Source organism: Bos indicus x Bos taurus, chromosome 19, assembly GCF_003369695.1.
Source record: "Bos indicus x Bos taurus breed Angus x Brahman F1 hybrid chromosome 19, Bos_hybrid_MaternalHap_v2.0, whole genome shotgun sequence".
Taxonomy (NCBI): Eukaryota; Metazoa; Chordata; class Mammalia; order Artiodactyla; family Bovidae; genus Bos; species Bos indicus x Bos taurus.
Window position 1 is genome coordinate 50,120,983 of NC_040094.1, and position 27,658 is coordinate 50,148,640.

The 27,658-nt window shown below is 36.8% G+C and overlaps 1 protein-coding gene across 2 annotated transcripts in view; it reads right to left on the minus strand.

Moving 5' to 3' along the window:
- BPTF (bromodomain PHD finger transcription factor) overlaps positions 1–27,658 on the minus strand; it is a 134,666-nt gene that overhangs the window by 52,724 nt on the left and 54,284 nt on the right. The window contains exons 3-9 of one of the 2 annotated variants that reach the window (XM_027517715.1): positions 26,093–26,316; positions 20,003–20,212; positions 19,255–19,443; positions 12,881–13,069; positions 9,201–9,388; positions 7,347–7,702; positions 6,074–6,205 (exon numbers count right to left, since the gene is read on the minus strand). In XM_027517715.1, the coding sequence (XP_027373516.1) occupies positions 6,074–6,205; positions 7,347–7,702; positions 9,201–9,388; positions 12,881–13,069; positions 19,255–19,443; positions 20,003–20,212; positions 26,093–26,316 (1,488 nt within the window). The remainder of the gene's footprint in view (positions 1–6,073; positions 6,206–7,346; positions 7,703–9,200; positions 9,389–12,880; positions 13,070–19,254; positions 19,444–20,002; positions 20,213–26,092; positions 26,317–27,658) is intronic. The other variant, XM_027517714.1, reaches the window with a different exon arrangement.

Consider the following 27,658-nt stretch of genomic DNA (forward strand, 5'->3'; position numbering starts at 1 on the left):
TGCTTTCCCATACCTTCACTCAAGTCAGTACCAAATTTCTAATTAGCCCAACGGAGACAGAAGAAATACTGTCCCATTGTTTTTTATTTACATTTAATTATGAGAGAAGTAACCCCCTTTTTTTTTAAATGTCTACTAGCCTTTCACATTTATTTTGCTGCCAAATGCCTGTTCAAATCCTATGTCTTGTCGGTTATGGATATTTCATTTATAAAAAAGGTCTTTTTCATTTTAAAGGAAAGTTTCCATTTGTGGTGCAAATATTTTTCCTCAATGTCTCAGCTGTCTTTTGAGTTTGATTATATTATTTTTCCACTGAGAATTTTAAATACATATATCCACTTTACTCATCTATGGCATCTGGGTTTTATATCTGTTTGAAAAGAAAGTATCACAACAAAAATATAAATTAATCCATGCTCTCTTTTTAAGCTTTCTGTTACTGTTTTTAACAGTATGTTGTTTTTCTTTTTAATCCTCATTTGTCTGATGAATGTTTTTGCTGAAGCAGGAATTTGGATGATATTTTCCCCACACACACCCTCCTTCCTTGTCTGACAGGAAAAGTTATCACAGTAGATTTCCATGTGTGTTTCGGTTTATTTTTGGATTCTCTGTTTGATTCCATTGCTCTACTTTTTCTCTAGGACAAAGTATTTTGACTATTGTAGCTTCAAAACACATTCTAAATATCTAATCCTTTTTCTGTAACACCTGTTTTCCTTTTCTTACACATTAAGTTTTCTAGAGGAAATACTAGTATCATTTTGGTCAAGTCTCCCTTACCCTCCAAACGGAAAACTATTCACATTGCAAATGAAAATTAATTTTGATAGATTAAATTAGCATAATTAGTATACTGCATGGAAGCATATGATGTTTCTTTCCATTTACTCAAATTATATCCTTTATATCTTTTCTTTCTGGTGGGGGAGGCGCTGAGGGGAGGGGGTGCTGCCACCGTGTGGCATGTGGATCCCAGTTCCCCAACCAGGGACTGAACCCACCATGGAAGTGTGAAGTCCTAACTGCTGGACTGCTGAGGAAGTCCCAAGGTAGCCTTTATATATATATATATATATATATATATATATATATATATATATATATATATATAAATGATTTCTTCACATGCCCTGAATTAAATTTATTCCTGGTTTGAGGTATTGTGTTATTGCTGGATATTTTCTTCATTATAATCTTTAAAAACACGGAAACTGTAACCAGGTTAAGAAACATACCCTTGTCAACAACGACTACATCCTAAGCTACAATGTCCCACCCCAGGCAGGCATTATGCTGACTTCTGTGCTGTGCTATCATTTCCTTGTTTTTCTTCATAGTTTCACAAGCACCTACATGTGTGTCCTGAAAACCCAGTAGCAAGAATAAAACCAGCTGCATGAGCAAGAGCAATGTTGTCATTATTAAAAAAAGCACCCCAGGAAAAAATAATCTTGTCTCCAGGTCACACTTCACAAGTTAAGAGCTTCTTGTGGTGCAATCACAGGGTGGGGCCATCAGCAAGGGCTAGAAGACGCTCCACACTCAGGGAAGCCGGCAGGACCGGGTGTAAACAGCTGCACTGCCCAGAAAGCAGACTGCTCTGCACTTGCTGCTTCCGTGCCTTTCAAGGGTTCTGTAGTGTGACTGGTGAAAATTCTCCGTTCTCCCCCACTGACTTGGGATCTGCGTTTCTTGGTTAGGGTACCCCTTGTTCACCTGCAATACTGCTTCCACAGCTACACGGCACTGCATTCTCTGTGGTTTCCCTTGTCCCTATTGGTTTATGCTTTGAAAAAGAATCCCTTTGCCATAGCTATGGTGGAGTTCAGTAGGCAACAAAACTAAATGGACTTTTTAATTTGTTATTTTAACTCAGAACTCTCACTGTATTTTTCTCATGGTTACTATTCGTATATATAAATCCTATTGTAGAGTATAGGGGCCACCTTATTTAATTTTCATATTGTTTTACAGTTTTTCAGTCAATTAGGTATATAATTAAACCAACTTAAATAACTATCCCTACATTTACCTATATGTTTTACTTCTCTTGGCAAACTGCATTAACTAATACTTTTAGGAAAAGTTAACAGTAACAGTGGGGATTCTCTTGTTTTGTTCCACCTAAATGTTAATGGGAAAACTTCAAGAGTTCCATAAAAAAACATGATGGTTTGGTTTGAAATGTATCTTTACAACCAAGCAGGGTGGGTGGGGGTAATTACTCATCTATCTCTAGTTACTTGAGTATTTTTTAATACTTAACACAAGAATTAATAATGAACTCATATCTTCTTAATAAACAAATACCCCCCTGACATCTAAAGAGAAAATCAAAGTTTTCCCTGACTTCTTAAGATAACATGGTATTAATAATCTCCTAAAAACAGACAAACATTCCATGCCTACAGGAAGTCAATTTTGTCATGATTTATTATTCTTTTAATTTACTCCTGAGTATATTTCCTAATGCTTTAAGATTTCCTGCATATACTTCTATTTGCTATTATTAATCAATGGTAAATATTAATAAATGAGATAGGATCTTACTTTTCCATTTAACTATTTGCCTATTTATCAAGTTATAATACCGACAGAACTAATGCACAAGATTTCCTTTTTTCCATATGGAACAATTTAAATAGAATTACCTGTTTTCCTAAAATTTGAAAAACTTTCTTATGAAATCATCTGGTCCTGCCCAAATCCTTACTCTGATAGGCACAGTGATATCCTTCAAACTGAACCAGAAATTCTTTTCGTGCCTAAAAGCATGGCCTCTGCCCTACGTCCAATGGCTGAGACCTGTGGAACTCCTCCTTCTCAACCCTTTTCCCACCCAAAACAAGGCGTTCAACAGGATGCTTTCTCTACAGATGTAGGAAGCCTGAGTGCTATGTCAGTGGACTCTGAAGGTTTGAAATCACCAGTATCAGTGACAGAAAATCAGAAATGTTCTTGATATTGGTTATTTGTCCTTTGACCTCTCCCTTTTTTTTTATTCCTGATAATCTCATAAAGATTAGTAAACTGTAATAGTATCTAAGTTATTTTTAATCCTAGGAAGAATTTAAGTCCATTCCATTTGTATAAGCTTATATCAGGAGCAGCAATTACATTCAAAATAGGAGGGAGAAAGGAGAGAGGGAAAAAAGTATCTGTAAGATTACAGGTTGGCGGGGGAGGAGTGGGGAAGACTACAGAAAACTTACAGCGACCTTTGACAGATAAAAAATATTTAGCAGGCATACTTACTTTTCTTTAAAATTTTTCATTATAAGGTAAAACACAGCTGTAAAAAGCAACACAAAATATATATTTTTAAAAGTATAGCATTATATCTTTGGAGTGGGCTCAAAGGGGCAGGGAAGGCAGGAGGAGTCTTTAGTTCAGTCCGTGGTGTCTCTCTGCGACCCCATGGACTGGAGCACACCAGGCTTCCCTGTCCATCACCAACTCCCGGAGATTGCTCAAACTCAGGTCCATCGAGTCGGTGATGCCATCCAACCAACTCATCCTCTGTCATCCCCTTCTCCTCCCGCCTTCAATCCTTCCCAGCATCAGGGTCTTTTCCAATGAGTCAGTTCTTCACATTAGGTGGCCAAAGTATTGGAGCTCCAGCTTCAGCATCAGTCCATCAATGAATATTCAGGACTAATTTCCTTTAGGATGGACGGGTTGGATCGCCTTGCAGTCCAGGAGACTCTTCAAGAGTCTTCTCCAACACCACAGTTGAAAAGTATCAATTCTTTGTACTCAGCTTTCTTTATAGTTCAACTCTCACATCCATACATGACTACTGGAAAAATCACACCTTTGACTAGACGGACCTTTGTTGGCAAAATAATGTCTCTGCTTTTTAATATGCTATCTAGGTTGGTTATAACTTTTCCTCTAAGGATCAAGCGTCTTTTAATTTCATGGCTGCAGTCACCATCTGCAGTGATTTTGGAGCCAAGAAAATAAAGTCTGTCACTGTTTCCCATCTATTTGCCATGAAGTGATGGGACCAGAGGCCATGATCTTAGTTTTCTGAATGCTGAGTTTTAAACCAACTTTTTAACTGTCCTCTCTCACTTTCATTAAGAGGCTCTTCAGTTCTTCCTCGCTTTCTGCTATAAGGGTGGTGTCATCTGCATATCTGAGATTATTGATCTCTCTCCCAGTAATCTTGATTCCAGCTTGTGCTTCATCCAGCCTAGCATTTCTCATGATGTACTCTGTATATAAGTTAAATAAGCAGGGTGACAATATAGCCTTGACGTACTCCATTCTCGATCTGGAACCAGTCTGTTGTTCCATGTCTAGTTCTAACTGTTGCTTCCTGACTTGCATACAGACTTCTCAGGAGGCAGGTAAGGTGGTCTGGTATTCCCATCTCTTGAGGAATTTTCCACAGTCTGTTGTGATCCACACAGTCAAAGGCTTTGGCATAGTCAATAAAACAGAAATAGATGTTTTTCTGGAACTCTCTTGCTTTTTCCATGATCCAGCGGATGTTGGCAATTTGATCTCTGGTTCCTCTGCCTTTTCTAAAACCAGCTTGAACACCTGGAAGTTCACAGTTTACGTATTGCTGAAGCCTGGCTTGGAGAATTTTGAGCATTACTTTGCTAGCGTGTGAGATGAGTGCAATTGTGCGGTAGTTTGAGCATTCTTTGGCATTGCCTTTCTTTGGGATTGCAATGAAAACTGACCTTTTCCAATGCTGTGGCCACTGCTGAGTTTTCCAGATTTGCTGGCATACTGAGTGCAGCACTTTCACAGCATCATCTTTCAGGATTTAAAATAGCTCAACTGGAATTTCATCACCTCCACTAGCTTTGTTCGTAGTGATGCTTCCTAAGGCCCACGTGACTTCACATTCCAGTATGTCTGGCTCTAGGTGAGTGATCACACCATCATGGTTATCTGAGACATTACGATCTCTTTTGTATAGTTCTTCTGTGTATTCTTGCCACCTCTTCTTAATATCTTCTGCTTCTGTTAAATCCATACCATTTCTGTCCTTTATTGTGCCCATCTTTGCATGAAATGTTCCCTTGGTATCCCTAATTTTCTTGAAGAGATCTCTAGTCTTTCCCATTCTATTGTTTTCCTCTATTTCTTTGCACTGATCCATGAGGAAGGCTTTCTTATCTCTCCTTGCTATTCTTTGGAACTCTGCATTCAAATGGGTATATCTTTCCTTTTCTCCTTTGCCTTTCACTTCTCTTCTTCTCACAGCTATTTGTAAGGCCTCCTTAGACAGCCATTTTGCCCTTGTGCATTTCTTTTTCTTTGGGATGGTCTTGATTAGTGCCTCCTGTACAATGTCACGAACCTCCATCCATAGTTCTTCAGAAGCAGTCTTACTTATCACATTAAATAATAATTTATGGTTTTCACTGTAAGCTTATATTATTTTTATAATAAGAACTTTTAAAAATTAAAGTTACAAAATAAATCCATTCGAGCTGCAAAGTAGAGTTACGTCACAATAGTTATCCTTTTTGTTAACCAGGTGCTAAAGTCACGTAACTCTTGGACTACTTAGGAGCTACATTATGTTGGGCCAAATACTCGTTTCTAAATATATCAGATCTCCAGCACATTCCAGAATAAATATTCAAAAAACATGAGCACTCTTCCTATTCAATAAAAGTGCTTTCACTTGATGTTGCTGTTTTAGTTTCTTTTTTGTTTTGGCCGTGCCTTACAGCATGCAGGATCTTAATTCCCTGCAGGGGAAGCACAGTCTTAAACCACTGGCCCACCAGTAAAGTCCCTAAAGATGTTTTTTTTACTTTAGAAAATATTTTTCATTTGTATATACCTGATCTCTTCTGATCTTCATTACAATCCTATATCATAAATAAGAACTAATATTCATTCAGGGTTATACCTTAGAGAGGAGAAAAATGAGGTCAAGGTTGGGTTCAGTCACTCAGTTGTGTTTGACTCTTTGCGGTCAAGATTAGTTAAATCTTTAATATGGCTTTTTAAAGACATTGACTTTCATTATTAATAGACTAATACTCCAAAAGGGGGTATAACACATTATTCATAAGGCTCAGGATTCACTTACCTGGTATGTCCTAAAGATTCCCGCCATATTGGCAGCATCACAACGGGCTTAACTGCACACTCCAAAATAGCTAAAGCCAATGCAAATTCTCTGGGTTTGCTACACATCTGAACAGCCTTGATCCAATTTGCCCTATATTTCAGAAGTGGGGGAAAAAAGGAAAAAACAAAATTCCATCTTGTTGATCTTTAAATTAAAAGCACCAGAGTTGTAATTTATGACAACTTTACCTTATAAGGCATGTCAAAGTGTTAGTCACTCACTCATGTCCAAGTCTTTGTGACCCCATGGACTGTAGCCTTCCAGGCTCCTTTGTCCATGGGCTCATCCAGGGGAGCCCCTGGTGGCTCAGCCGGTAAACAATCTGCCTGCAATGCAGGAGACTTGGGTTCAATCCCTGGTTGGGAAGATCCTCTGGAGAAGGGAGTGACTAACCACTCCAGTATTTTCGCCTGGGAAATCCCATGACAGAGGAGACTGGCAGACTACAGTCCATGGGGCCACAGAGAGTCAGACATGACTGAGTGACTAAGCATATATATGAGGCGTATGTCTCTAGGCTAATCAAGTACAAAACACACTACTACTGGAGTTTCTACCTCACAGAATCACAGATTTTGAACACTGGAGGAATCTCAGAGGCCAGTTAGTCCTCTGAATCCTTACACTTTCTATGATGTCCCAACTTTGTTGGGACTCCATTTGGTTCCAGGAATAAAGACTGCTTTCCAGAAATCTTCCAAATGTCAGTGTTGGTTCATTAACTTTATATTTTAAATTAATCAATTAATTAATCAATTTATTGGTCATACCACACGGTATGCAGGATAGATCCCTGACCGGGGACTGAACCCATGCCCTTAGAAGCATGGAGTCTTAACCAGTGGACTGCCAGGGAAGTCTCGGTTCAGTAACTACAGAAGTACACTCATATTCCTAACATCCTCAGTGTTTTGCTGACTAAACTGATGTCATTCAATTCACTAATACTGACAGCTTAGGGACTTCCCTAGTGGCCCAGCAGCCAAGGCTCTATGCTCACAATCCAAGGGGCCTGAGTTCCATCCCTGGTCAGGGAACTAGACCCTACATGCCAGGACTAAAGATGCTGCATGCTGCAGTAAAGACCTGGAGCAGCCAAATTTTTTAATATTTATTTAAAATTTTAATATAAACATATTTTTAAATGACAGTTTAAAGTGTGCAACTGCAATAATCATTTTATAAATACTTACTATATTCACAGCAATAAACAAACCTTAGTTTCCTTTACCTGTGCGAAGCCCAATTGGGATGAAGAAAGGAGGAAGGGATATTGTTTTCCAACTGGGTGATAGTCAGTCTCAGGGTAGATATAGTAAGAACTTTGGACCCATGGACAGAACCATTCCATTTGAACTCTCCAGCTGGAGTCAGGCAGAATTTATGTGCAAGATGTCTTCTCTTATCATGGTCTTCTCTGTGCTGATGCTTATTCAAAGCAAATGAATTGGTGGAGTACTGATTGTGGTAGACGCGATACTTCCCCTCTTGACCCAACTTGAAATAATTGTTGATGTTTCCCTTCATGACCACTTCCTTTTTGGTGCTCAACCGTGAAATTTCTCCTTGAGAGTTAACTACCAGTACCTGGCCAAGAAAATAAAAAAAGACTCCATTATTTGTGTCAAATGTATAATAAATCTGATCAATTGTCTTTCAACAGTTTTTAATTTATCATTCAAAGTAAGTTAAAATACATCTTATGACTGCACTTTTGAAGTTAAAAGCTCAGTTATAAGCGAAAGCTAATTATTTATCATTAAACAACCAAGATGTGCCTGCAAAAAGAAAAAAAATTAAGCTTTATTAAAGTGCCTGTTATATGTTGGACATTAGTAAGTGCTTTTATATATCTCAAATATACACCTGAAATCCAATGTGTGATATATAAATCATTCAACAGTCATTATCTCAAGCTTACAATACACAGGGGTTCGGCTTAAGCATGAGGGCATTACAGGTACTATTCCCCTCCAAAGTACACTCCTAAAAATGTATTTTATTCTGTTCCTTTTATCATTCCAGCTTTAGATAAGAGCCCATAGATATATGAAAACAGTGTTTCAAATAGTTGATTCCAATCCTTTAGTGGCCTGTGAAATCAATAGTGGGCCTTATCCAGCTTTAAAAAAAATGAACTATAATACAATAGACTAGAAAAGAAAATACTAGAGTGCTTCCCACACATTAAGGTAAAATACTATTTCAGGAAACTTTTAAATATATGTACTAGGTTGCTAAGGGCTTCCCCAGTGGCTCGGCAGTAAAGAACCTACCCACAATGCAGGAGACACAGGTTCAATCCCTAAAGGAGGAGGAAATGGCAACCCACTCTAGTATTCTTTCCAGAACAAACCCACTGACAGAGGGGCCTGGTGGGCTACAGTCCGTGGTGTCGTAAAGAGCTGGACACAACTGAGCACGTACGTGCACACTGGGCTATGAAAAATGTCCTACTGAGGGTCAGAGTGAAAAAGTAGCCTGAAAACCTCTGCTTTAAAGCCTTTTCTATGATGTTAAAAACACTGCATATTCTTGCAAATATCTACCCTGCAAATAATTCTCAAATCTGAAAGACACAACTGTGACCCTTATTCAATCACCATGGCTGGCTGGGGGACAGAAATACTGAGTCTTAGCTTCCATTTTTTTATTCAGAATCAGGGTTAAGATGATGTTCTACACACTACTGTCTGCTGTCAAGAGGTCAAGTCCCATCCTTTAGTGGCAGGTTCACCTAAAGTGACTCCAGTCAGATCTGAGCATCAGACCTTTAATAAAGCCCACAAAGAGCCTACCTGTTCCCACATGTGAAAAAGAAGCCTCTATCTCTTTAGAATTGCATACAATAAAACTAACCGTATATAAGAAAGTATACTATCCATGTCCAGCATTTCTAGGCATGGATTGAAACTGGGGTGTACATCTATCATAATATAAACCTAACACTTTTAATCTTCCTACACACTACACTCTCGAAGTCAGGAAAATACAGTTCAAAAGTATATGTCTACAAACATCCTGCTTCTATTTTAAAAATTATTTCACATTCCAGAGATGTTTGTTTTAAACAGAAAGAACACACCTCTTTCCCCTCCTTAAATAATTTATTTGCTTCATGGGCTGCAGCGGCCACCTGTTGGCTCTTCAGCTGACTCAGTTTGCTGTCTGGGTTCCGTAACCTGGTGATAATCCGAGTTGAACCAGATGCTCCTCTTCCTCCTCCAGGAGACTCACTTATTTCCCCATTAGACTTCTCTGATTTGAAATCACCTGTTATCAAACAAAAAGCCCAAAGTAATTGCTGATAGTAAGTAGACTATATGTAACAAGTAATAATACTTTACTAATCCAAATATTCTATCTGGTAGACAACTAAGATCCAGAAAACAAACAGAAAAAGTCCTTGAATACCCAAAGCAAATGGATTAGTTCTTCAAAGTTTTACTCCAAAGAAAGTATGTCAGAACTTCACTGTGAGTCATTATTTTACAGAAAATTCAAATATGCCCGGTCATCTGTTGTAAAGGTCATCTACCAGAAAAGGGGAAGGGCTGCTACAGGTTAACAAGGAACAAACATAACTCGAAATGCAAACTGATAAAATATTGCCTTATATATTCAATGTGGATTTCTGTATTAAAAGGATATAATTAATTTTAGAAAGATTTCCACTGAAAGTCTGTTCAAATACCTAACCTTTTAAAGCTTATAAACATAAAGTGCATGTTCTCCTAAGGAATCTAGGTAATTATTTGTGTTTGCAGACAATGTACATGTGAAAATCAACTGCATTAATTTTTTTTAAATATAGTAAAGGCCTCTCATATTTTCATAACATCAATTTTTTCAAGTGATGGATTTAACTGCCAAGGAGCAACTTCTGCTTTTCCATGAATCTCACTTCAGCTGAAAATTCCTATATATTCTAAAACTATTGCATCACTATCCGATTTCCATTGGCCAGATAGTTAAACAAGACCTCATTTTCCTTTTTCAGTTTTTAAAAACTAAGTGTGGCAATCACAAATGAAAAACCAAGCAGACAATAATGCCACTGACTAAATCAAGACGCGGTCATGTTGAGCTATAGAGACTACTTCTTGGGACCATCACTGAAGTTCTCCAATAAAGACATTTTAAACCTCACTTAATCAAGCCCAGACTTCCTAAAAGCAGAAAGGGAACAGCGTGGCACTTTTTAAACTGAAGCCACTCAATTTACAGCCAAGGATCCAATAGGCAAGAGTCCATTTGTTGCCACTTGCTAAATTTAGTGCAAATAAGGGCAAGGAGGCAGAAAATTCATCCCTGGGGGAAACACTTGAAGGAACAGAGAAAGGGAACAAGGCTAAGAGTGGAGGTCATTATCTACTACACCCTGCAAAAAGGTGTATTCTCCCTGTTACAAAGGAGGGAATCACAGTGATGCAGCCTGCAGGCAGAGTCCAGAGCTGCTCAACCCTAGTCTCCCTAACTCTTTGTTTAATGATGTCAAGAGGCAGGAGCTATACAGACTTTGCTCACCTGAGGGCTAGGGCTGACAAACTGGGTAAGTGAAGGGGGTTTACTTTCAGGTACCCCGAGCCAAGTTTCTGGGCATTAGGTACGAGCTGGGGGTCCAAGCAATATACAAGGGGTATGACTGCCAGAAAAAACTCCAAACCTGTCAAACAGGATGTATAATTATTCAAACCTACAGCAATTTCCAGCAGGCCATCCCTGACAGGTGGACCTAGGCTGGTAAAGCAGGATTGCCTCCAGCAAGGGGATCTTGCCATGTTCTTCTCACATCTTGTCCATATCCATCCTCCCGGAGAATGTCCCAGAAAATGCCAGCCAGGTTTATCGGAGAATACCGTCCACCATCAGGATAATGAGTGTTACAGGTAGTTAAAACTCATAACCTGGCTCATGGATTGTAAGATCAAGGTAAGCCACGTCCAGATGTAATCAAAATAGTACACACAATACACAGAAATCCTAGATACAATGTTATCAGGTGTAATTTGGGGACAGAAGTTTTTGAAACAATTTTCAGTTGTGGGTGAGACCTTTGCATTATGTTAGGCAGAAGCGCTTCTGAGTTTGGATACACATGCTTGTCCTGAGCTAGGGTGGAACTGTGGATATTCACTGTTTCCTGACTTCACATCTCTCTCTATTTGGAAAACCATTCCTACCCCACTCCAATCATATACTTTTGCTGGAGCCATCAATCATAATACCTTGCCTGCCCTGGCCACAGGGTGGGAACAATATGTCCAATAGGCCACTCAAATTCCTTCCTCAAGCACTTTTGATTTGGAGCAGAAGTAGGGGCCTTGCCTTTGGGTCACAGACCATGGAAACTTATGAATACAAACCGCTGAGGCCATCTTCCCTGCCACTTGGGAAAAGCCTGTCTGTATTAGGAGAGAATGAGGTTAAGACACAAACATATGCAGATCCAAAAAGTTGAGACAGAAAGAGGAAAATGGAAAGAGTTTTGATACCTGGGGGTCCAGTTATGCCTGATGATGGCTTGGACTTCCCAATTACATGAGCTAATTAAATTCCCTTTTCACTTAAGCTAGTTTAAGCTAGTTTGGTCACTTGCAATTGAAAAGGTTTTAATTAAAATAGATTTCCATCTCATACACAAAATTACACACCAGCAGGATTAAAGACAAAGTTATAAAGTATTAGGTGAAATTACTGTAATATATATGTATGTTCCTGGGATAGAGATGGTCTTCCTTACTTAGCAAGACACAAAATCCAGAGAAATCCTAAAGAAAAAGATAGATTTAAATGCATAAAAAAACGTAAAAACTTTCTGTACAAAACAAGCAATGCCTATTTAAGTATAGAGGTAAAATAAAAAATTAATACCCAAAATACATAAAGCGTTCCTAAAACTCATTGGGGAATATCAAAAGTCAAGAGGAAAAAGTGAGCAAAAGACATGAATAAGCAATTCACAGAAAGTTCAGCAAACACATGAAAAGAAATTCAACCACATTAGTAAGCAGAGATATGCAAATTTTTTCATGAAATACCACTGGCCAAAATGCAAAAGGTGAAAATGTGAAGAAATACATATATATGTAAATTATTAGTATACATTTCTTTTAATGTACAATTAAGCAATAGCCATCACTATTTTAAAAATGTACCTACCATATGATCCAGCAATTCCACTTACTGTACCTACACTGCCAGAAATACTTACATAAGTAGACAAAGATACATGTTGAGGATGTTAAAAAGCACCACTAGTTGTAATAAGGAAAAAACTGTTAACAGCCTAGATGTCCATTAATAGAGAAACAGTAAATGAATTATGGTTCATCTGTACTGTGGCATATCACGCAGCAGTTAAAAAGAATAAATTCAATTTATTACATGAAAAGAACCCCTACATGTATTACTGAGTGAAAAAAGCAAGATGCAGACAATACGTGCAGAATGATTCCGTTTATATATTTTTTTAAAAAGTGTTTTTTCTAAGCATACATACATAAATGTAACTACACGGAGAAAGATACAATTCCAATTAATGGTGGTTACCTTTGGGGAGAGGGTGTGAAATAGATGAATTTTTTTCCTATATGTTTGTTTTTTAAAAACAAAAGCACTGAGTCCAAGTGTTACTTATGCTTTAAAAAAAAAAAAAAAAAGAAAGAAAATCCAAATCTTCCCACCCCCATCAAACTTGTATTTTAAAAAATTAAAAATTAAAAAAAAAAAAAGTTCCTTTCGCTGTATGAAGTGTATCCTTACCTATCTCTTCTTGAATAGAGACAGGTGTATGGGACTCTCTTTCTCCATTTTCAGGGTCATCGGCTGCCTTGGCAGGCTCGCTCTGGGAAGAGCTTAGCTCACTGCTGCTGTTACTGTGCTCCAGGTTAGGCTGGATGGAGGCAGTGGTGGCACTAGGGTTACTGCTGTCACATGTCTTGTTAGGTTCTTCTAGAAAAATAGAATATCTGATTTTTAAATTGGAAATCACATCAAAAATAACTAATTGTCAGAAAAGACATTTAATTGTTTTAGGGTTGCATTACAAAGCCAGATTTTAAAAAGAAAAAGCTGCTCATGTATGAATAATGCAATGTATGAAAAGAAATTTGTAAATAACACCCTGTGAAGTGTCTTTTAAGTCTCTCAGCATTAACTCAATACACAGTACAAAGACCATCTGTCAGAGTCAAGTGATATAACTATCTCACAGAATTTATGTTATGATGTGCCAGATACTGCAGAAGTAATTTAGTGGAGAAAATCCCTCAAAATCAGAAATTTATATTCTTACTTTTCAAAAAGCCTTCAAACAGTATTCTAAATAGAATTAAACAGGATTACTTATCTCTAAGGTTTTCCTGCCTGAATTCTATATCCCCAAATTTAACTACAAGGTAATGCTTAAGTGATTGTTAATTTTAAGAACCTAACAGTATCAATAAGAGTGTAGTTGCTGAAAGACCAAAATGAACACTACCATGAACTGAAAGCCTTGAACTCAAATGTCGTTTCCTGGTAGTTCAAAAATCTAGAGCCTCCTTGTGTATTTCATTTTGCCACTATTAAGGTAGCTTTTATACCAGTCACCTGAAAGTGATTGACAGTGTATCACAAAGACTATCTGTAATATATTATGAGTTCCTAAACTTCGTCTTGAAGGAAGAAACCAACAACCTGATAGAAAAATGGGAAAACTATATGACCAGTGACAAAAGAAATGAAAATGGCCTTTAAACATGGAAATAGACTCATTTAATTAAAACTAAAAGAAATGCAAAATAAAACTGTATGGAGAAACTACCTCCCAGCTACCAAATGGGCCAAAAATTCAAGTCTCATGCTATGCTCAGGTAGAGAGGCAGGAGCTTAAGAGGTACTGCACACACTGCTGTGGGAGTGGCAAAAGGGTACCAAGTGGATAGAAGGGAATTGATGATACCCAGAAAAATTACAGTTGCAACTACTCTTAACCTAGCAATCCCACGTCTATAAATCTATCCCAAAATTCACGGGCAGAAACACTACACTGCTTATTTGCAGAGGTATTCACTGTAGCACTATAATGCCAAAAGACCAGAAAAAGCAAATGCCCATCAATACGGTACTGGCTGAATAAAAGATGGAACATACAGTAAAATACCATGTACCATAACAAGGACTGAGGGGATCATTATATCCACATACAAACTGATCTCAAGATTAAATGTATAAAGAAATATGCAGAAAAGCACTTAGAGTATGCCAACATCATGTAAGAAAAGGAGAGAAATATGAATTTATGGATATATTTTTCCTTTCTATACCCAAAAAAAAATCACTAACGAAAAATTAATAAAAATGGCTACCTATAAGGGAAAGGAAGGACATGGTTACCTACAGAGGGAAGGAATGAAAGTGAAAATTCTCTGAACAGATATAGTTACACACAGCTGGACTTTGGAATCACGTAAATGTTTTGTATTTAGTTAGAAATGCAACCCCTAAAAAGTGAAAACCAATGGAAACAAAAAAAGTGTAACTGTGCATCAAGTTGTTGGCATAACTGCACAGAGAAAAAAATCATTTCAAGTGACTTTGGAACACAGAATTTTGACTATACAGTCTTACTGGAAATATGGTACAAAGATGAAAAGCTGAAAAAACCTTAAATGCCATTATGAAATCTTACTGTGAGCAGTAACATTGGTATTATGAAATTCTATGCTGTTTAAAACATTTCTTTGTATTACTGTTATAAATGCATATCAGTATATTGATAATTATAATGTAATAATAATATATAATTATTAATTAACATCTGAATCAGGATAAAGCAAATATATAATTAAGCTACTGTTGTTAGGAACTAAGCCACTCAGTATAAAGAAAAAGATACAAGTGTTAAAAAAAAAAAAAACTATGCAATCATCAATCTGAATTTGAAATGTCAACATGAATTGGTCTTTTTCTTTTCTGAAATATGTATTTCCTAACACTACCCACCAAAAAATCCTACAGAGAGTGTACATCATAAAATAGGCAATCAATCCTATCCCCAGATATTTTGATCCTGAAAAGACTGAGCTCAGAATTTATCTGTTTAAACTTTCAAGGTGCTAATGAGCTGAGGACTCCTGTAACTCATAACACACAGCACTTTTGTTAACTTGTCCCAAGTTAATTCGCCTTAGGTTCTCCTCCATTTCAGTTTAGAATTCTGACTTTGTTTTTCAATGGTTCTAGAACTCTTGACCACTTTACTTCATTAGGCTATAAGATTAAAGAAATCTCAAGCATTTGCTTTAAGACACCACAAAGAAGGTTTATTACCCACCAATTGTCCTCTCCTTCAACCAGACTAGAAACTAAAACCAAACATGTTAAAAAAAAAAAAGAAACAAAAGAGTAACATTTTGCTGCAGAACCTCCAAAAGCTATTATTAATCAACTCAATGAGGTAAACCCATAATACATCAGTTCAGCATCCAGTATCAGCAGCCTCTTCTATCCACTAATTTCCTGATAATAAAATCAAAACCTAAAGCAAAGTACTATCTTTATCCCAAAAGAAACAGATTAAATAAAATGTTATTATTCAACTTTATAGTTGCTAGAGTTCCAATATGTCTACGGAAACATTTTCAAAGCAGTTTAAATAGTTATGGATATAAAGCCAGTTTTATCTATTGCTACTATCTTCTTAGTCCCAGGCATTAAATCTAGAGGCATAACTTAAATAAAAACAAATGCTGTCTGCATTATAGATTTGAATACAAATTCTCTGTAGTACATTTGAGGTTAAGATACTAGAAAGACATGCCCCTCTCTTCTCTTATAAACTGAAAAAATTGACACTCTGGTATAAAAAGTTTCTAATCTAAAATCCAGAACAAAAGTATAACTCTGAAATTGAGCTTTTTGTTAACTACAAAGGAGTTATGCTGAATAATAAACAGTATACTTGCTATAAGGCATCATTTTTGGCAACATAACCATTTTCATGAGCTGAAGTGAAATGTTTGGAGTAGAGATGCGGGGTGGAGGGTGGGGGCAGGGCGGTGGCAGGAAGATCTGAGGAATAGATATTCAGAGATTAACTTTTTAAAGTGATGTCTACAAACCTCTCTCAAAATACAGTCTAAACCTCAGATTAAACTTCAGTCTCAGCTACATAAAATCTTTCTCATCACTGATCATACCCAACTTGAAATCATGAAATCTGTCCATTTTTCTTATGTTTCATGCCTTTAGTTTTTAGATCACAGATTTGTAATTCTTCCTTTGCATAATGTCATCTAGCGTAAGACAATGACAGTGCTGTCTGACAAGACATGACAAAATACAGCTGGAAATAAATAAAGATACATACGCATATATGTATATATTTATGTGTATGTATGTATTTCTAAAAAATTCTAAAGCAGATGTATTTAAAGAGTTTAAATTCTCAGGTTATTTTTAAGTATCTTTCTATTCTAGAAAAGATATCCAATACAAATGCTAATCAAAAGAAAGCTACTGTATTTAGTAACATTATTAACAATAAAGGGTATTTCACAAAGATAAAGTTAATTCAACAATAAAAATTATGTGCACCTAATAACACAGGCTCAAACTATATAATGCAAAACTAAAAACATTTGAAAGATAAAAAGGCAACACATTAAAAAAAGTAACTTAAAAGTATCTTGCAGAGAGGGAAGGAAATAGCAAAAACACAGACATGAACAACACAATTGAAAACCCTGACCTAACTGTTCTGTACAGTACCCCAAAACTAAAAATATATGTCTCAAGTGCATATTGGAGGAGGAAATGGCAATCCACTCCAGCATTCTTGCCTGGAGAACCGTGGACAGAGGAGCCTGGCGGGTTACAGTCCAGGGTGTTGCAAAGAGCCTGAGTGACACGACAGAGTGTCTAACACCTGACTGAGTGATTAACACTTTCTTTCAAGTGTATAGGAGATAGTTTATCAATATTAACCAAATGTTGGGACCACAAAACAAGCCTCAGCAAATCTTAAATCATGCACAGAATGTTCTCTGACTCCAGTTTGTCAAACCAGAAATCAATAACAAAAATATAACTAGCAAATCTCTAAATGTCTGGGTGCTAAACAACAGATTTCTAAATAAGCAATGGATTAAAAAAATATATAACAGAAATCAGAAAGTATTTTAAACTGAATGATAAAGACAAAATAACATATTAAAGTTAGTGAAATGAAGCTACAGCAGTATACAGAGGGAAATGTATAGCCTTGATGACAGCAAGTTATAAAAGCATCCATTAAGTGAGAAGAAAAAATTTTAATAAAGAGTGTATGAGAAACTTTTGGAGGTGACAGATGTTTATGCCACAGATTACAGTGATGGTTTCACAGGTACATCTTTATCTCCAAACTCATCAAGTTGTACACATTAAATATGTACAGCTTTTTGTGTATCAATTGTAACTCAATAGAATGGTTAACAGGGAAAAAAGGCAGGGAGAAATAACTCACAAGAATGAAAAGAAATTAAAAGGAATCCCAAAGTTATTTTTTTAAAAGACTCATAAAAATTAATAGTCTCATGAAATGATTAACCAATTTCTGGATTGAAAAAAGGGAACATCACTACAGATGCTATAGACACTTAAAAACAGTTATCATGTCAGTAAAATTTAAAATTTAAATGAAATGGTATATTCTTAGAAAAATAAAACTTAAGAAAATTGACACAAGAAATCAACAGAAGACATGAATACTTCACTATCTGCCCAAGAAATGAAATCTACAATAACTTTCCCACAATGAAAACTCCAGGACCAAAAGACTTTAGCAAACATTTAAGGAATAAACAACACCCACCCACAGAAACCCTTGCAGACAAAAGGAAAAGTGGGAAATTGTAAAATAAAAATTCATTTTATAAGGCCAATGTAATCTAGGCATCAAATCCTGACATAGACATTATCAGAAAAGGAGAACTACATGTCAATTTCATTCATGAAAGCTGATGCAAAAATTCTAAAATATTAAAAATGGAATGCAACAATATTTAAGAACAAAAATATGTCACAACAAAGTTGTATTTATTCCAGGAATATGAGATTGGGTCAACATTATTTAAAAAATCAATGTAAAAACTTTTGCTTCCAGTCAGGACAGAGAAGAGGGACTGAACCTAGCCCAGTCTATGCAATAACCACAGACAAAAAAAGAAACCACGTCATGGAAAATGAACAAAAGAACTGATAGGCACTTCAAAACAGAAGGTATCCAAACGACACACACACACAGAAGCACGTGTGCGCACAGTCGCACGTACATGCACACACACACTAAAGGAGTTCAACATCCTTAGTCACCAGGGAACTGCAAGTTCAAATCACAATAAGCCATCCCTACATTTCCACCAGAAGGACTACAAAAGAACTCTTTCAGGGTTTCCATCACAGTATTAACTACAATTACTGACTTTCCATAGGATCACCAGTATTTTCTTGTTTTGCTCATCTAATTTTCTAATTTGCCTTCTTAAAAAAATACATTAAAAAAAAAATACATCAAGCTCCTATGATAAAATTTTTTCTTTTTTAAAAAAGGCAAAAGGAAAGGCATAACAACATTCTTGATGTGATATAACTTACTCTGAGTATTCATTTTAATAAGCTTAAAGTATTACTGGTTAACTCACATTTTCATATCAAAATACATGACAATGGTTTTCTATTACAATATTATGGTTTGAAATGTTGTTAAAAAGAAACTTACATGACCACATGCAAACATAAAATTAATCTGTTAGTACATACAGAACTGGAACGGTCAAATCATTCAACACTGAGCCATTAGCATGTGAGTACTTAAAACCAAAATATCTGCCACTATGGTCTGGTGATAAAATATACAAATAAGTCTATTAAACAAAAACAGCTAAATGAACTTTAAAAAAGCATGAAGATTATGATGAGTTTCAAGCACTAAATGCAGGAACATCTGTCAAACTCCCAATGTTAGGTGACAATTTAGCGGTCAGGGATGGCACTGATGTAAGCAAGCAGCATGATGAACACGTACTTTAAGGTTTTAGGTGACATTCAGCTCTCACTACTCAAGGGAAGGACTTCCCCCCATTACAGAGGCATTGATACACTGCCCTCTGTACCTGGCACGTCCTGGGGGAGCTCAGATGCCACCTTCTTCTCTGCCATGTTGCTGCTATCGTGGGTTTCTGAGACACACCCCATGGGACTCCTCCCTTCAGAGGGAACAGTCTCTTCGGAAGAAGCATTTGTTGTGTTGTCGCCAAGATTTGCTGACACAGAGTTACCTTTATCCCCAACTTCTGTTGGCTCTACAGTAAAATGCACAACAAAACTTTAACGATACCCTTTAAAATTGCTCGAGGACAAATGGCCACATTCAGTCATCTACTGAAAATGAATGAGCACCAAAACACCTGGCTTCTATTCAATGGCCATACTGAAGCAATTAGATTCTGGGATATTTTTGCAGCAGGTAATCCAAAGGGTAGTTAAGAATATTTGGTATTATTAAGAATGTTTAAGTAGTCAACATAAGAAGGAACATTTTTTATCACCCAAAAGTGTATATTCTGATAGAAAAACAGTGATTTTTCACCAACAAATCTCATAGGGAAATCGTACCTTATTAAGAAGTATAGAGATGTGGATATAAAATCATAGCAAATCCACCAATATATAAAACTCATTACAATGGTTATACATGTTATAAGGAGGAAGGATATACTAATCTCTTTAGAAATGTAAAATTAAATAGTTGTTTGTAAAAAAAAAAAAAAAAAAACACCTCATTTTCATTTTGCAAGTAAAATTGGAGATTTCCTAAATAACACTGATGAAATATTCTTTTTAACCAAGTAATGTCTTTACCCTCAGATTTTCCTTGCTCGGGATCGACGTCATCTGGTGTTTTGTCATCACTGTCTTTTTCAACAATCTGGTCTTCAAATTCCTCTCTGCTTTTCTCAGCATCTTTGGAGTTACTAGTCTCAGTCTCATTCTTGTCCTTGTCTATTTCTTCTGGGCTTTTAACAATATCAATGTCTCCCTTTTTGGCTCTTATGGATTCCAAAATTTCTTCTATAATAAAACAAATAAAAAATTGTGTTTCCATATTACCAAGTATAAGGTACTACAAGTGTTACTTAAGAGTTTCAATACAAGCTATTAAAAGATAAATTTGTTAAACGCATTAAGAACTCTGAAACAAGGATCGAGATTACCAGTAACAGTTTGATACCTAAGAGAACTTGACCAATTTGGTTATCTTCACAGCTAGAAAACAGTCTTTTAAAATTGAGATTGCTACAGATTACTGTAATATCCTCTGCCATGTAAGAAAAACTGTAAGCTGACACAGACCCACAGTCTGTGCAGTGTGGCACGGTGACAAAAACCTAGAGACCCATGACCTAGTACAGACCTGCCTTAACTGCGTGAGCTGGGCAGGCTACTTAACCTTCGGTCCTCCACCGTAAAATAAGAAAACAAAGGCCCATTAAACATTTCTATCTGAAATCCCATAGCTTTCTGAATGTCACTAACGCCTAATGGCTCTAACTTCCTCTCAACCTCGGTGCAGTGAGACCATAACACGGGTGCAGACCACAAGGAACAGCAACACAGATCCCTGGATACTGATGTTCTTTACATCATAATACAACACTATCGTGTTTTACTTTGCTGCTCAAACTGGTCCAGCTTTTGGCCACTGGGAGCTTTTCCAGGGGAGTCCTGTATCTTTTAAACACACTTCCCTTCCCTCCTTCCTTACTTTCCAACACTACAAGATGCTCCAGGCTCACCTTGGGTGTTCTCTGCCCCAGCCCTAGAATATACCACCTCTCAAGGAATCTTGACTTTTTTTTAATTGGAGAAAGAGATTTAGAAGTCGTGATCTAGGCACTATGTGTTCTTCTTACTAGTGGGGTGTCACTGCTTCTCTCGTCACCACAGACCCAGGGAATGTATATACGTATATTAACCTACGTATATATACATCTTTATTATTTCTGTATCTGTCTGTGTGTAGCGGGGAGTACGTGTGTGGTTCATTCAAGCATGGATCTGCTGTTTTTTTGTAAATTCACTGTCTGACAGAAGTTGCTTTCATTACAATTTATCTATTTATTTGGTTAACCCTATTATTCACAGTAAACCAGTTTCAGAATTGCTAAACTGTACTCCCATGAGAAATAGTGTTTGTGAACAAGAAGAAACATTAACGCCAAAGCTGGGCACCCATGGTACCTCTTTTGGGATTTTTAAATTTCTTTGTTTACATTTCCTTTCTTTAAATGTTCTCTACCTTCATTTTCATCCGTGTTTCCTAAATTGTAGGTTTCCTAGGATTAGAAAAACCTTGTAAAGTCATCACTGAAAAACACTGACCTCTCTGCTTAAAAGATTATCTTTGAGATGGCTGGAGTTAATTCCTTACTCTCTTTCTCTCACCTTCGATGCTCCTAAATCCCATAAGAATTCTAAGTCAGTGATTATAGAAACATCTAAATCAGCTATAGGACAATTTCAAACAGAAGGAATTCTAATACATATATTTTCTGTCTTCACCATCACCCCAGGATCCTTTTTTTACATCATTTCCTTATATCCTGTTACCTATCTATACATCTACACTGCTTTCAGTTCCTATTAACCCTAATGCATTTACTCGTGCTATATACACTAAACAATGGAAGTATCTCAATTACTGTGAAAAGAACTTTTTATTTGGAAAAAAAATTTATTCACCAATTACCTGCTTTTCTTAGAGCCATATTATTTCTTACTTTAAAATATAGCTCCATCCTGATCAAAGTGTTACACATTCAACCAACTTCCACCCTGCCACATAATGAGGATAGAGTTAAAAAAACAACAACTATAAATCAGATCACCTAAATTAGGTAGAAAGCACAGGTAGGATGACCAAAGGTCAACCTTTCTATAAAGGTTCTAATTTTAATAGTCTATCCTGTTATCCACTCGATCAAGTATACAAATAATTATCAGTATATATGTCTGTATTTTCAGCTCAAGACCTACAGTACTCACAGCCTTAAAAGAAACACACCAAAAAAGTGGGGAGGGGAAAAAAAAAAACATTAAGGGGGTGACAGAAGAAATAATTGGTCTAGGTTGTATCTGATCTGTAATAAATATGCATCCTCAATAAACATGTATAGTAGTCTATACTTTGCAGGAATATTTCAAAATTAAATAGAATTAACCTACCAAATATTAAAAGTCATCTTCTCTCAGAAAAAAAATTTATTCCAAAAATAAACTTCTTTCAAACAAGCAGAATAAAGCATTACAAAACACAATCACCAAAAGGGTGTATGATAAAACGAACTATTTACAGTTACAAATATATAATAAATTTTAGAATCTAGATGGTAGGCTTATATACTGGATAATTCTTTTAACTTTCTGTATATTTGACAATTTCAAAAATATGAGGGGAAAAAAACAGAAAAAATATTCAGAAAAAAAAAAAAAACCCACCAAAAAACTGAATTAAACTCTCCTGAAGTGGACATATATGTATATAACAACCAGAGAGATGAAAATGTGAAAGGATTTATGCTATTTGTGAGGTTAAAAAAGAAAAGTCATAAGGATAAGCTGGGATTCTGAGATCATTGATAAGATACTGTAAATTATTCTTGGCTATTTCAGGAGCCCAGTAGTCTGTTTTCTTTAATCTCATAAAACCCCCAATTAAAGAACACCACTAGATATTATTTTAGGTATTTACCTGGACTGGATGCTCCTAAACTATTATAGCCAAGATTTTGGTTCCCAGAGAGAGTAAATAAAGATAATGGTGGCAGATCGGTGTTTTAATAGGAAATTCTTCTATCTGAATGTTTAATTCATTGCCAATACATTCCTTAGAAAGTTGCTGAGAGGATTAAAGGCTTGTATAACATCTAGATGAACACCTGGCCCACAGTAGGTACTCAAAAATGTTAGTTTCCCCTTCTCTTCCCCATCAATTTTCAATTCTTGTGAATCCCTCCACCTTTAGTACCAGGTTGGTTGTACCTTAGCAAAAAAAAGGGGAAGGGGGGAGAAAAAAGAGAAGAAAAATGTCACTTGTTGTCTAGATCTCACCATTAAATTCAAGGTACACTTTACCTTATTTAAATTAAATTCAGCTGTACTAAGAGGGTAGCTGTCCACAAGCTGTGGCCACATATCTCTAAGAATATATTGCACCCTAATGCTCAAAGCTCTATTTCTGATTATTACAAAAGGTTTAAGTGATTTTTAAAAGTACATCACAGGCTGAATTACATGAAATATAACATGCTTATTGTAGGAAATTTGAAAAATATAAAACAGAAAGTAACTATAATCCTACTATGCTGATTAGTTATTTTTTAGTGATAAAAGCTGATTATTCACCCAGTTGATTATTCAGAGGAAGAGAATTTAAGTACCTCAATAACCCAGGTACTGTTTTGGCATGGTACCTCATACATTCTCCAATGTGTAGTACTCCATCACATGGTAATTCAAATGAAAGTAACCAATTCCTCCACAAATTCATTTTCAGTTTGACATTCCCCCCAGTCAGACCACTAAACATTTTAATTATCCATTTCTATATTGGCTTTGTTCTTTACTTAAGATGAGGAAGTGTTACTCGCTCAGTCGTGTCCGACTCTTTCGACCCCGTGGACTGTAGCTGCCAGGCTCCTCTGTCCATGGAATTCTCCAGGCAAGAATACTGGAGTGGGTAGCTATTCCCTTCTCCAGGGGATTCCTCCTGACCCAGGGATTGAACCTGGGTCTCCTGCACTGCAGGAGTACTCTTCACCAACTGAGCCACCAGGGAAGCCCATGATTAAGATGATACTACTATATATATATATATATAATTTTGTACACAGATGAGTTCACTCTAGAAAATATTTCTAATTCAACACCTGATAAAAACACATTCCACATTGCTTTTTAGGGGACAGCATGGCTCATTATTACTATACTAAAAGCTGAGACTGCAAGAGAGTAAAAAGGGATTTGTCAATTGCAATGCTGGGATCCATAAAAGGAAATTAAGAGGGGAAGTGATCCTCTTAATTATATTAGTACAATTATCAACCTCCCCAAAGAATTCTGATGAGTAAAACTTATCTGATGGAAAAAAATACACATTAAAAAAACCCAGATCTAATGATAAAAGATACTTTCAACTACCAGATATGAATAAATATAACTCTTGTTAACTAAATCTACTAGTTTTTGAAGAAGTACAGGGAAGTCCCTGTACTATTTATTTTTTTTAAATGTCATATAATTCATTATTTGTTACAAAGCAGGGAATAAAAATAAAAACACTGAGCAGCAAAATAAATAAGGCAGTAATCAAAATCAGAGAAGGCAATGGCACCCCACTCCAGTACTCTTGCCTGGAAACCCCATGGATGGAGGAGCCTGGTAGGTTGCAGTCCATGGGGTCACAAAGAGACGGACACGACTGAGTGACTTCACCTTCACTTTTCACTTTCATGCATTGGAGAAGGAAATGGCAACCCACTCCAGTGTTCTTGCCTGGAGAATCCCAGGCACGAGGGAGCCTGGTGGGCTGCCGTCTCTGGGGTCGCACAGAGTCGGACATGACTGAAGCGACTTAGCAGCAGCAGCAGCAGCAATCAAAATATGACGCAAAGTGTAAAATATATATCCATGAGTCCTGATATACACGACTGAATAAATAAGAATACACAAATCTGTGCAGGAATCCAAATAACGTATATAGATCAATGCTCCCGCAAGGAGGTGGACTGTGACTCCTGATGGCCTAAGTGGGCTATGCACAGTGACTCTCTCCCCCAAACCATAGTATGGGTGGGAGGAGTAATTTTACAAGAGAGAAACCAGACAAATACTGCCTCAATCAGATGACCCAAGTTAATATCACTGGTGATAAATCATGCTGGTGGCTGGTACTCTGGATAAGATGACGAGGAGGGCACTTCATCTTTGTGGTCTTCCTCCCCAAATACACAACACAAGGCTAACTCTAAGAAGAACACAAGACAAATCCATGTTGAGAGCATTCTTTTAAGTCCCTGGCCAGCAATCCTCAAAACCTGTCCAGGTCATCAATAATAAGGAAAATCTGAAAACCTGTGACATCCTAGAGAGACAGGATGACTAAATAGAGTGTGGTGTCCTGGAAGGGATCATGAGACAGAAAAAGGACGTTAGATAAGAACTGAGGAAATCTGAATAAAGTATAGATATAAGTTATTAAATATATCAACACTGGTTCATCAGTGATGACAAACACACCACACTAATGTGAAAGTCGCTCAGTTGTGTCTGACTCTTTGCGATCCCGTGAACTATACAGTCCATGGAATTTTCCAGGCCAGAATACTGGAGTGGGTAGCCTTTCCCTTCTCCAGGGGATCTTCCCAACCCAGGGATCAAACCCAGGTCTCCTGCATTGCAGGCAGATTCTTCACCAGCTGAGCCAGGATGTAAGATGCTGATAATAAGGGAAGTCTACCGCAGGGTATGCGAAAAACCCTCCATGCTATCTTAGCAACTTTTCTGTAACTCTAACATTATTCTAAAATTGAGAGTTAAAAAAAAAAAAAAAGAAGCCAAAGAGTAAATTTTAAAGGAACACCATTTCTCATAATTAAAAACAGGACTCCCTAAAAGGTTTATTAATAAAATTTGTGAATTAAAAAACAAATATAATTTGTGGAATATCAGTAACGAGTAAGACACGGTACCAAACACTAAAATGTACAGGGTCTCTAATTTAAATTAGGATGAACAAGGTTCTATTGGGAAAATATTATAAAGAATTAAAGTAAAATAGTCATACTTGAAAATTTTAATACATTTTTAAATTTTGTAGTTATGTCACACCTAGAGTTTATCTCAAAAAGTAAAATCTAACAAAAAGTAAAATGAGAAGAATTTCCCACTCACCATTAGCTGCCGCCAGAAAGGATTTGTTACTGCCCCGAGCTTTATTGGTCAGGTCTTCAGTTATGTCCATGTGCCGGTGGATTTCTTCACGCATTTCTTCTAGAATTTTGCAGAGCTCTGCCTCCCAGTAATCTTTGTCTAGACAGTCAATTAATTCTGCAAGTTGGACCTTTGTGCTGTAGTACCAAATTTTCTTTTCATTTTCATTTTCTGTATCTTCTTCTCTGTTTAAGAAAAAGCACAAAAACACTTTATATGTTAGACATAATGGCACTTATCTGACAATTTTATCTATCCAGTGAAAGTTAAAATACATAACACAAAGACTGCACACTAAAGTTCAATTTATTAACACTTATTCACAAGAGATCGTCAAGTTTCATTCAAATTCAAGGTACTCATTTTACTTGAACTTCTATTTTGATGTCCTAGCCCAACATAGACAGCATATTAAAAAGCAGAGACATTCCTTTGCCAACAAAGGTCCATTTAGTCAAAGCTATGGTTTTTCCAGTGGTCATGTATGGATGTGAGAGTTGGACTATAAAGAAAGCTGAGCGCCGAAGAATTGATGCTTTTGAACTGTGGTGTTGGAGAACTCTTTTGCGAGTCCCCTGGACTGCAAGGAGATCCAATCAGCCCATCCTAAAGGAAATCAGTCCTGAATATTCATTGGAAGGACTGATGCTGAAGCTGAAGCTCCAATACTTTGGCCACCTGATGTGAAGAACTGACTCATTGGAAAAGACCCTGATGCTGGGAGGGATTGGGGGCAGGAGGAGAAGGGGACGACAGAGGATGAGATGGCTGGATGGCATCACCGACTCAATGGACATGAGTTTGAGTAAATTCTGGGAGTTGGCGATGGACAGGGAGGTCCATGGGGTCACAAAGAGTTGGACATGATTGACCAACTGAACTGAACCGAACCTAGCCCACAACAGCTTAGGATAAAATATAGTAAATGTAGATAAATGTAGCTTGTAGTAGTGGGAAGAGAAGAATACAGCAACAAAGAAAGATTTCTAAAAACATGACACTCAGAAATAGGACCTTAAAACTCAGAGTGTGTGAGTACTTGGTGGAGGATGGTCTTGGTGACACTTCAATCGACATTAAGACCATCACTTGTAACAATAGCATGCAGAGAACTTTAACCAGAAATATTTAAACTCTGTTCAGTACCTGACAGGTACAGAGCAGGATCATGTTATACTACAGTTTAGAAACATTTCCACCAAAATGGTGGAAATGCTTTGTTAAATTTTGGTCCTTGAAGGAATCATCTCAATTGAGTGACAACATCTCATCGCTTTCCTTGCCTGTGGACAATCAAAGCTCAAACTGGAAAAGAGCAGAGCAGCTTCCTGTCCTGCTTAAATCTTTCTAAAGATGCCATTCACTTGCAATGGAGGCAGACACTTGCACACGAATAGTCACTGATTAAAAACACAAGGCAAATTAATGTCTAGCGCCAGACTTTTAAGAAACATATGTGAGGGTAGTTCTTCTCTCATTCAAAAGAATTCAGGATTCCATAGGCATGCATTAATATACAATACTTGT